A 10,650-nucleotide genomic window follows, 5' to 3' on the forward strand; every position below is an offset into this window, starting at 1 on the left:
GAGCAACAGAGAAACGGCAAGAGAAAAGAGCAACTGGACAGGCTGGCGAAGAAGGGGGACAAAACGACCAAACGAACGGTATTTATTTACCTTCGAAACCTTCGTACGGCCGATGTACGCGGTACATGCGGGCAAAACTTTGATTCCGGTGGACAGTCACAGTTGCCAACCGCGGGTCGACTACGACGAACCCTAATCAGTACCGGATGTACAGGGCATGGCTGCACCTGACAACCGCACACGATTGTCTGCGGTCCACCGCGAGATTTCCGACCGCCTCCTCGTTTCGCGCGTTGGTCCACGTGCAGCTGACACGGTTGTACAGGGCAGCCACAGCGAGCTGCGGCACCGCGACGCTCGGCACCTTGTACGCGTCTCCACACCCGCTCCATTCAACGACCGGCGTGCGACTAACAAATGCACGCCCCACACCACTCGACGCTCTCGATTCGTCTCGACGATCTTCGGCCAACTTCGGTCCACTCCGTCACCCCTGTGCTTTTTCGGCAACCGTTTCTGTTACAGCGACGATTCGTGGCTCGAGATGCGCGAACATTGCACGATATATGTGTACTTCGTAACGGAAACACGTGGAAAGATGTCTAAAAGTGTAACAAGACGTTCCTGGATCGTTCCTTTCTAAAAATATTACGGCTGCCGAACTGTTGGATTAAATGTACTGCTTTTTTTCTGCAGGTATTTTTATTTTTAGTTTTACGTGTTGGTATAGAATTAGAATGTTTACAATGGCAATTTTACGTGGTTTTTTTGTGTTATCGACATTTTAGTGATAGGTCAAATAAGAAAATGGTGATACGTTTTTGAATTACATGCTTCGTGTGCTTTCGGTTAACTTCGATAGTATTCGTCGCTATGTTGCAAATTGTTAGACTACGTTAAATTTCAATTTATTGTGCAATTATTCTTTACTTCTCTATAAAAAGTGTTGTTATAGGTAAAAAGTTATTGTTATTGTCGAATCTGTGAAATTAACGTTCTTTTGCAAAATTTATCAACGTGTTTGTTAAAGTTTATGTTTAATGACGTGAACGTAGCAACTGCAGTAGTAACAATCTCTAGACAATTCTCGCATCTTTCGATCTATTGGATATTTATCGAAATATTTTTCTAAAACAAATGCAATAAAAAAACCATCAAATTAATGCAAAACTAATAATTTAATAACCAACTTGGAAAATTATTTCACCGTACAACCACCACAATATACAGCACCATACATATACAGAGATTTATATTAAATACATATTATAATACATTTCTCAGTTATTTACCATTACAAACATTTATAAAATGGTACAAAGTAATTTGCTCATGTACATCAACTGGACTGTGTAGTGCTCAACAAAGAAGCAGAAAATATTTGTTGCAAAATTCGAGGTATGTCCTTGAGATCCATACAAACAAACGCTCGTCCCCCGGTAATCTTCTGGCTCAAACTTGAAGATAAACACACATATTGTTACTCCTGTCTGCTAACAAATACCAAATCCCTTTGCAGATATTAAACGACGCATACTTACATAAACGCTTGATTGCCTAAAGACCCAATAAATATGGCGTAGGCATTCACGTTAGGATTCGACGTAAGAATTTTCGCAAAGTTCTCTGGACGAATACCGTAACGCTCGAAATTGGCATCGGATAGTACAACGACGATAGACTCATCGGCGTCTTCTTTCGCAAGGCTCGTGATCGCATGCTGAGTTGCCTCCAGTGTATTATCGCCAGACATGCAAAATTGCGAGTGTGCATGCATCGTCTGAAAGAAATTACCCCCGTTCCTAATACTGCACCTCTCGTTTAATCCAAACAATTCCGTAACTTCTATTACCTTTATTACTTCCAATCTACGCTTATTATCCGTCGGTGGTTGAGTATGCTTCACAAAGCAAATATGATAGTCATCACCGGAATGACCAACGATATCATACTGAAACTTCCCTTCGTATCCGCTAAACGCCTCCATTACCATAATGCAAGCCTCCATCTCTCGATCAAGACGTCCGTCGTGTCCGTTAAACCTATACATACTACCAGATACATCCACCACTAACTTTAAACGCTTCGGTTTTGTCAGCGGAGTACCGAGTTCCGGTTCTTTCTCTGCTCTTCTACGATAAATCGTTTTCTCCCCTGTCAATCCTTCTATCAACTTGGTATCGTCCAATTCACCGGATGTTTGGTGCCTGCACCACTGACGTTCTTTACTCTTCGCTTGTAGACTATCTGTAAGAAATAATTGAAATTTATGTAGCTTTTTGATAATGTTAACCTGACAGCAGGTAGACAGTCACCTATTATAGTCCTCAACGCTTTAACCTGTAGCTGAACAGCGTCACTAAACTGAGAATAAAGTTTATGATCGTATTCGCTCATGTTAATCTCCTGTAAGCGCTGCTTAAACGCTTTAAGACCCATTTCTCTCGCCGCTTTCTTTACATGTTCCGGTATAGCGTTCTTCTCCTCGTCGCTAAGCTGATGCACCGTATGGCCAGCGTCTAAACGATAAGGTCCACCCTTACCGCCAAGACCAGCAGTGTCTCTCCCTGAAATATTCATTATACGTTTCAATTTTATAGCATATTCATATTTTATGCGTGGTATAGCATACCTCCAGTTCCTCCTGCCCATGTGTTGCCTCCAACATGCGGTTCATTTTTCTCGTCAACTTTACCGTGTTTAGGACCACTTACGTCCAAACCAGAATACCTTTCTTTAGTGATTTGCAAATACTCGTTGTCACTTCCTACCATTTTCCGCCATGCGTCGAGGGATCTCTCGATATTCGCTAACGACGTCTCCCAAAAACGAACACAGCCACCTGCATCTACCGTTACAAGATCTTGATTTGATTTAGATGAGACGTACAAGGGATATCTGTTTGAGTACAACACCTGAGTTACGCGTGATACATTGACTGGTCTGAAAATATAAACATAAATGCAGTGAATATAAACACTGATTCAATTTTGAAACATTAAAGTTAAATAGAAATACACACTCTGGTATGGGTATATAACGTAGTTTATGATTGACAATATCAACAACTTCTAAGTAACCAGCTATTCCTGAATGTTTCTCAGTCTCTGGAAAAATGTCATTGGGAACTTCCTCAGGTACAATTGTTCTAATGATTTGCCCATTCTCCATAACAATAGGAGGTGTAAAGCTTTTGCTACTTTCTGGCCTTGGCCAAGAATGAAGTTCATTAAAGCTATCTAAATCAGGGAATCCAACAGCAATACTAGCATAGGTATTGTCAGTCACTAGCAGCCTGTTTGGAGAATCTATCTTTTGCTTTAATGCTGCACTGAGCACGTTGTTATTCAAACTAGCATTAGTGCCACTGACAAATGAGCCAATTTGGAAATTACTTTCACTAGTTTCTTCCACTTCTTGCAAAATGTTTGGACAAGGAGCTGAGTCTGTAGACTTTTTCAGAACATACTTGTTCCTTTGCATATCTTGAAGCATCCACTTCTTTTCTGATGCAAGCAGAATCGATTCTATTTGAAACGGTAATGTCATCATATAGGAACACATGGAATGTAAATTGATCACTTGTAACTTGTTGAAATTATACGTGTAAAAGACCAATTGATTATGGGACTGTAACAAATCCGATTTCATCTTCCAGTTAAGATTCATGTTTCTAAAAGCATTCGATATCTTGTCCGTTGCAAGATCAAAGAAGGATGACAATTCTATTTTTCGAAGAGTTCCCTCGTTTAAATTCAGCAGTAATACAATATTATTCTGGAAACAAGTATCTTTTATATATAATCAATAAAAGAGGAATTTCATTTTATACAAGAACTACTTACAGATTCTTCGTGCACTAAAACATTTTGATCTTTATCAGTCGCCATTGTGAACGAAGGTCTGCCTCTCTCGTAGTTCATTATACTGGGTAACGAAGTTTCCTCAATCATATCTGATTCCTGATTCATACTAAAGATCTTTAATGGATTCATCGCAAGAATATTAATTGTATCATCCGTTCCATCGCCTTTCGTGCCTTTAATAACCGACAGACCTCCGACTACGGCAACATTACTGATTGGTACCGTCCAGTAACTTTGTAATTCGGTAAATAAAGCTGATCTAGCTTCAACGCGATCTAAGGGCAATGCCTTTTGCGTTAAATTTATCGGTGATTTGAATTTAACATATTTCTCTTGCACACTCAGTACTTCTTGTTTACTCGAAAAATTCCACGTAGTGCTTACTCTGTTTTCTGGCAACGATATTCTGCAAAGGAAAAGGAAAAAAAATGCGTTAAACTTTCTATCCATTCCAGATTTTATTTTTGCTTTAAATACGAATATATCGCTGATAAATAAAACTACATGTATAAAATTAGCTATTGTCTTCGTTAATACGAAATAAAAATTCTTGTTCTCCTCGAATATCTTACAATTTCGCTAGTGTAACATTATTTGGACTGGTTCCAATGGGAATCCCGTGTTTGTGTAAAACAGATACCAAAGTATTAAACGTTTCTTCGCTATAGCGATCGAAATCGAACACATTTCGCACCACGTTACCCAACGCTTCTTGAGGAAATTTCTAAAAAAAAAGAAAAAAAACAAAAAATAAGGCAATGAATCAATATGCAAAAAATCACGAAGTAATCGTTGAATTATACAAAATTCACCTGTAAATGTTTCACAATATTAACAACTTCTCGTGTCGAATATGGATAAGAAACTAAACCTTGGTCAGCCATGTTTCTCAATTCACCAAAAGCGTTCACCAGCTTCAATATTATATTTCTATCCACGTCCGGACCGTATTGTTTCAAAAGATGAATTTCATTTTCAACGCTAGGATTATTGACAGCGTGCGTGCTGAAAAGATCACCCAATGCTCCAAAGAAATCGTGACCCAAAAATGGGAAACCTGGTCTGTTTGCCAGAACTATCATTCTAAAGTCTGGATGAAGGAGTATTGTATTAGAATTCCCTGTATCAAAACTTCTAGAGGATACAATACGTCTGCCGTCTGATAGTATCATTTCACCAGATTCAACTAGGGTCTGCAAAGAGAAAAGTGTAATCAATAACCCTTCTTCCAGTGACAAAATATGAAATAAGGTAAAGCATCCAATATATTGGGTTGGCAACTAAATTCGCGACCTTCACATTTTCCTGAACAAAATTATTTGTTAAAATTATACAATTAACAATGCCCCATTTGATTCAACGATCTTTCGCCATATTTCAGGCAATTTTTCAATACTTTGGTGATAGAAGTTGGTCATTTTTGCTTCAGAATACGTGGACAGGTGCGTTTTCGCGTTCTCAAATTTGGAAAAACGTTTTCCAGCCAAAGAATGCTGTAGCGACCTGAGCAAGTGGTAATCACTAGGAGCAGCTATACGGTGGATGAATTAGGCGTTCTCAGCCTAATTCGTCAATTTTCTGCAGCGTTCGACTTGCAATACGTGGACGAGCTGCAGAATAATCCCTTTTCGTAAGAGTTGACGAAACGAACTTTTTCCAAGTTTCGCCTAAACACGGTCAATTTCGGCCGAGTAGAATTCTGAGTCAACGGTACGACCATATTCAACCGGCTCCCAGTGAATAACACCCTGGATCCACCGCGAAACGCGGAAAACAGAAGGATCGCGAATGTTAGTTGCCAAGCTAATAATACGTTGAACACGCGTGTAATACCTTCAAAATACAAGTGACATGAGTCGGAGCTTTGTCCGCCTCGTCAACGACAAGCACGTGTCCCAATTTCACGGCTTGCACCAGCGGTGAATCTTCGTACACCACTTTCCCGTCCCTAACCATCGGCTGAAGGGTCAAAGTTTGCACAGTGGTGTCCCTGTGTAACTGTATATATTCCCGCGGCCTATTTAAAAGTTGCAACAATCGATCAACGATTTTATTCTTGCCGACACCCTGGTTCCCGACCAGCAGTAAATTCTGTCTTAAGGTAAAGTCTTGCAGTAAATTTTCTAAGAGCGCGACGTGCTGCGGAACGTCGTAAAACAGGACATCAGGTACTTTCGTTAAAGCTGTCGTATTGTAACGTTCGACGACTGTGTCGCCAATTTGCACGGTGTTCCCTTTAACGTGACACTTAACGTTCTTCGCATCCACGGTACTTTCCATTCGAACGATACCGACACGATTGCAACAATCTTCCAACGCTTGTTTCGCTATCGACGGCAAGAAGCGAGCCAGACAGGCACGTTGCACCGCGCTGTAAGCGTCGTCCGTTTGGAATTTCTGCATCCTTCCTGCTATCCTTAAAAGTTGCCTCGTGCTGAAAAAGCCAGCTAAGGATTGTAAAGTTGGATCGCCGGAGGATCGTAGCACGTGAGCTAGTTCTAGAATATTCAGTAACGCCGTGGAGGGCTTTCCGTACTGAAACGAGGCAAAATATTGGTCAATATTGAAATTAGTGTTTTTTTGAGTATAGGTAGTTCTCAGTTTAGTAATTTTATGGATTAGAATTTTTATTTTGAAGAGTTCACTTTACAAATTCCCAGTTTACGAAAAATCGCCAGGAAACGATTAATTCGTAACGAATTTTTATTTTAAAGCCTCCACTTTACACTCCGTACTGAAACGAGGCAAAATATTGGTCAATATTGAAATTAGTGTTTTTTTGAGTATAGGTAGTTCTCAGTTTAGGAATTTTATGGATTAGAATTTTTATTTTGAAGAGTTCACTTTACAAATTCCCAGTTTACGAAAAATCGCCAGAAAGCGATTAATTCGTAACGAATTTTTATTTTAAAGCCTCCACTTTACAAATTCCCGATTCACGAAAAATCGCCAGGAAGCGATTAATTCGTAACGAATTTTTATTTTAAAGCCTCCACTTTACAAATTCCCGATTCACGAAAAATCGCCAGGAAGCGATCAATTCCTAACGAATTTTTATTTTAAAGCCTCCACTTTACAAATTCTCAATTTACGATAGAAATGAATTCCTAAAAGCGGGAACTACCTGTATATCAAAGAAATATCTAAAAATTGAGAGTACAATTCCTAACGAATTTTTATTTTAAAGCCTCCACTTTACAAATTCTCAATTTACGAAAGAAATGAATTCCTAAAAGCGGGAACTACCTGTATATCAAAGAAATATCTAAAAATTGAGAGTAAACACCTTCGATCGAATGATATGAAGCTCCTCCGACTTAGAAAGCGGTCTCATTTCGTGAAACAGGAACAAACTGAGTAGCTCTGAATTCAACCATTGTCTCGAGTTTGTGTTAAGCATAGGTTTTTCCGCCAAAGCTATTATTCTAAAGGATGGATGAATACGTAATACACCTGACATTTGTAGATCTACGTCAGATTTATTGTACTTCTCTTTTATCTCGTCGTAACGATCCGCCCTTACGAGCCTTGTGCCGTCGTGCAATTGTAACTCTCGATCGTGAACCAATCTGCAAGCAAATGGAACACACTGTAGCGAATTTGATTCGGAGATTTTTCCGAGAACGTTGTGAAAATTCTAAAGGCAATATACCTATGTAGAATTGCCAAAGTGCTAGGATCGATTCTATTAATCCCGTCCAGTATAGCCAATTTTCCTTGCAAAGCTGCGTCGACGAGCGGCGAATTTTTCCAAACCGTATCACCGTTTGACAGTGTGGTTCGTTGTTGTATTAGGTCCCTGGAAGTCATGTCCTAGGAAGATATTTCAATTGTTTCCAATAAAATTTCATTTCTGTTACTATAAATAATTTTCTTCTTACTTAAAATTTGTTTATCGAGAAATGTAAATTCGTAGCACTTGCCTGATATAATACTACAGGTTCCACTTGATATCCCATTAAATTAGCTAATGTCTGCACAGTGATGGACTTTCCGCAGCCTTTTGGGCCGATTAGACAGAAGTCAGAAATAATGTGCGATTCTAGCATACTTGTCAATAAATTATTTTGATAATTCGTCTCTATGTACTTATTTCCGTTTACATCGTCGCTTATGTGTTTCGTACCCCAAGGAACCTAATAATTAAAATAATAGTTTTTATTTCAATTTTTCTATTTCTTCTTTCGCGCAAATTACTCACATTCAACTCGGTTTCTCCATCGCTATATTTTATTCTAATATCTGACGAATTCTTTTCCGTACTTTTGCTATCTATATTTATACGTTTTGAAACTTTTTCGTCGCTCGTCTCTCTTTCGGAAATATTAAAGGTGTCGAGAATGCTTTCAACAGAGCTCTGCCCGTCTTTCCCCAGAAACAACTTATAGGGATAACACCTGTAAAATATATCGAAGACCGGCAGGTACGGGCATTTATCCTGCGGTTACGCGGAGATTAACAGAAAATTCGTTGGATGCACTGGGTATAAGGGTAAGAGAAGTGTATTTACCATAATAATAGCGGCGGCGAATAGATTATCCAAAGGAAAATCCGGAAGACCTAAGGACGCAGCCTCAGGTGTAACAAAAGCGTGCGCGCATGATAATAATTGCTTCAATTTCGCAGAGTCTGTACGCGTGACTAATTGTTTCAGCGTGTCCAATTGTTCCTAAAATTCGAGTAAATATTTGTTGAAAAGAAATTTGAAAAATTTGTCGAAATCTTGTCTGAAACAATATCTTTTCGTAGAATTTCCCAAATCTCCACGAGTAGAGGCATAGGTACATGTAGATATTTTCGTCTAATATTTCAGTATAAATTTTTTATTCGAATAATGTAACAATAGATTTTCATAAAATATTCTAAATATCGAGAGTATTTTAAAATTCGAGTATATTTTATAAATTACGACTTTCTCGTGGTCCCAGTTTTTAAGCAAAAATCAAGATACTCTGATTGAATTTTCAAGTACAAGAATTTATATGGAACGACTTGAATGAGATTTTTCCGCGAAGTTTGTCAAGTTTCGATGTTACAAGGATGTTTTCGACGGTTCTAATTTCCGCAGAGAAGTTAATAATTCACGCTCTTTTGAGTGGCTCTCGCAGGGGGCAAAGTTATGGTTACATTAGTTCCGCGAGGTATCCGCATTGTTTCCGTTTACCCGAAAACCGCATATCCTGCATAATTGTGAACAACTCCACGTACGGAATGTTACACCAGAATTTGTTTGAAACAGTCCACGCGAGTGATTAGCACCAGGAGAGGTTTCCAGTGCGCGCCAAGTACGAGAATAACTACCACTCGGCACGAAATCCTCTGGATAGCTTACAGATTTCCATCGAAAAGTTTCAATTGACGCTACCTACCTTCTCAGACCTATCGACGCGATTATCGCTGTTCCCGTGAAAATACAATTCCCTTAACAATCCCCGGAATAGATTCGTAAAAAGGAAGAACTTTCGTCGATAACAATCCAACTTCGATTGATACTCTCTCTCTCTTGTATGCCTCTTTTTTTCCGTTGTGAGAACAAGGGAAGAGAATTGTGTGAAATATTCGATTCGACCAATTTTATACGAGCACAGAAAACATATAAACCGAACACGTATATGTTAAAAATTAATAATATTCGCTAACAGAAGTGAAAAAAAGTGGTTAATGAATGTAAATTGATAACTGTATCGCTAATTTTTTTTTTATTTCGGCGATATTTTATATGAATCCAAAATATATAAATAAGTCGAAGATATAAATTTTAAGAATTGGTAATATTTACTAACGAAAAAAGAAAAAAGTGATTAATGAATATAAATTCATAATTTTATCACTAATTGTTTTTTTATTTCAGCAATAATGTTCTATACGATTCCAAAATATATATGTAAGTCGAAGACATAAATTTTAAGAATTGATAATATTCACTAAGAGAAATTTAAAAAAGTGAGTAATGAATATAAATTCATAACTGTATTTTTCTCTTTTTTACGAGAAATTCAATTTTGAAAATAGCAACGAGATAATAAGAATCAAATAATTGAAGTAAAACGATGCTACGTAAACTTGTTCCGCACATCAAAGTAAACGCAAGTAGTAGCAGTCTAACATTAGTCATCCGTGGTACCATTTACTATTCGTATTGACATTCCGAGCTCTCAAAGTATATCGCTGCTTTTACCACGTTTATAGCACACAACGAGCAATCGTCTTACAAACTGAAACGTTGAATACTACCGAAACGAATAGTTACTAAACATGCGTTCATTAAAATCTCTGTTGGTTTCTTTCAATGGAAGTTAAAGTTTGCATGTTACGTTGCATTATAACTCGGCGTTTAATGTCACTTCTAATAACTCATTAAGCGAACGCAATTTCAAACAACTGCTGCAGTATTCTATTTTTTTCTTTATTTTACAGAAGGTGCATTTTATGGCATGATCGACGGTGTTCGTTCGCTGTAAATAAAGAAGCACGTTTCCAAGTGACAAACCGTCGCAGCCTTTTAAAAATGTGCCGAACAATTACGATATCAATGACCTGTTAAAAGCAACAAGCACGCGATTCATGAATACCGATAAATCATCGCAGTTCAATGCACCTTGGATTCCTGGAATTAACCCTTTCGCTACGGCACACTTGAGAAATGCTCGTTGTGCAATGGACGAAATAGGATTATTCAACGTTAGTATAAAAATAAAGATACGTGTGATTGAAAATTAACTGTTTCGCGATAGTCGAAGTACGAAAATAAATTAATAAATTTATTAAAATTAATATTAAAAAG

At 38.1% G+C, this 10,650-nt stretch overlaps 1 protein-coding gene across 1 annotated transcript in view; it reads right to left on the reverse strand.

Annotated features, from left to right (window-relative positions):
- Positions 1–1,339: 1,339 nt before the first annotated feature.
- LOC108578737 (von Willebrand factor A domain-containing protein 8) overlaps positions 1,340–10,650 on the reverse strand; it is a 13,884-nt gene continuing 4,573 nt past the window's right edge. Inside the window, exons 5-19 of the mRNA XM_017942114.1 lie at positions 8,377–8,535; positions 8,068–8,304; positions 7,790–8,002; positions 7,519–7,679; positions 7,153–7,435; positions 5,700–6,401; positions 4,679–5,059; positions 4,439–4,590; positions 3,846–4,272; positions 3,023–3,777; positions 2,633–2,943; positions 2,316–2,567; positions 1,853–2,247; positions 1,542–1,780; positions 1,340–1,457 (exon numbers count right to left, since the gene is read on the reverse strand). Of these exons, the coding sequence (XP_017797603.1) occupies positions 1,340–1,457; positions 1,542–1,780; positions 1,853–2,247; positions 2,316–2,567; positions 2,633–2,943; positions 3,023–3,777; positions 3,846–4,272; positions 4,439–4,590; positions 4,679–5,059; positions 5,700–6,401; positions 7,153–7,435; positions 7,519–7,679; positions 7,790–8,002; positions 8,068–8,304; positions 8,377–8,535 (4,785 nt within the window). The remainder of the gene's footprint in view (positions 1,458–1,541; positions 1,781–1,852; positions 2,248–2,315; positions 2,568–2,632; positions 2,944–3,022; positions 3,778–3,845; positions 4,273–4,438; positions 4,591–4,678; positions 5,060–5,699; positions 6,402–7,152; positions 7,436–7,518; positions 7,680–7,789; positions 8,003–8,067; positions 8,305–8,376; positions 8,536–10,650) is intronic.

This window comes from Habropoda laboriosa, unplaced genomic scaffold (assembly GCF_001263275.1).
Source record: "Habropoda laboriosa isolate 0110345459 unplaced genomic scaffold, ASM126327v1 scaffold28, whole genome shotgun sequence".
Classification (NCBI taxonomy): Eukaryota; Metazoa; Arthropoda; class Insecta; order Hymenoptera; family Apidae; genus Habropoda; species Habropoda laboriosa.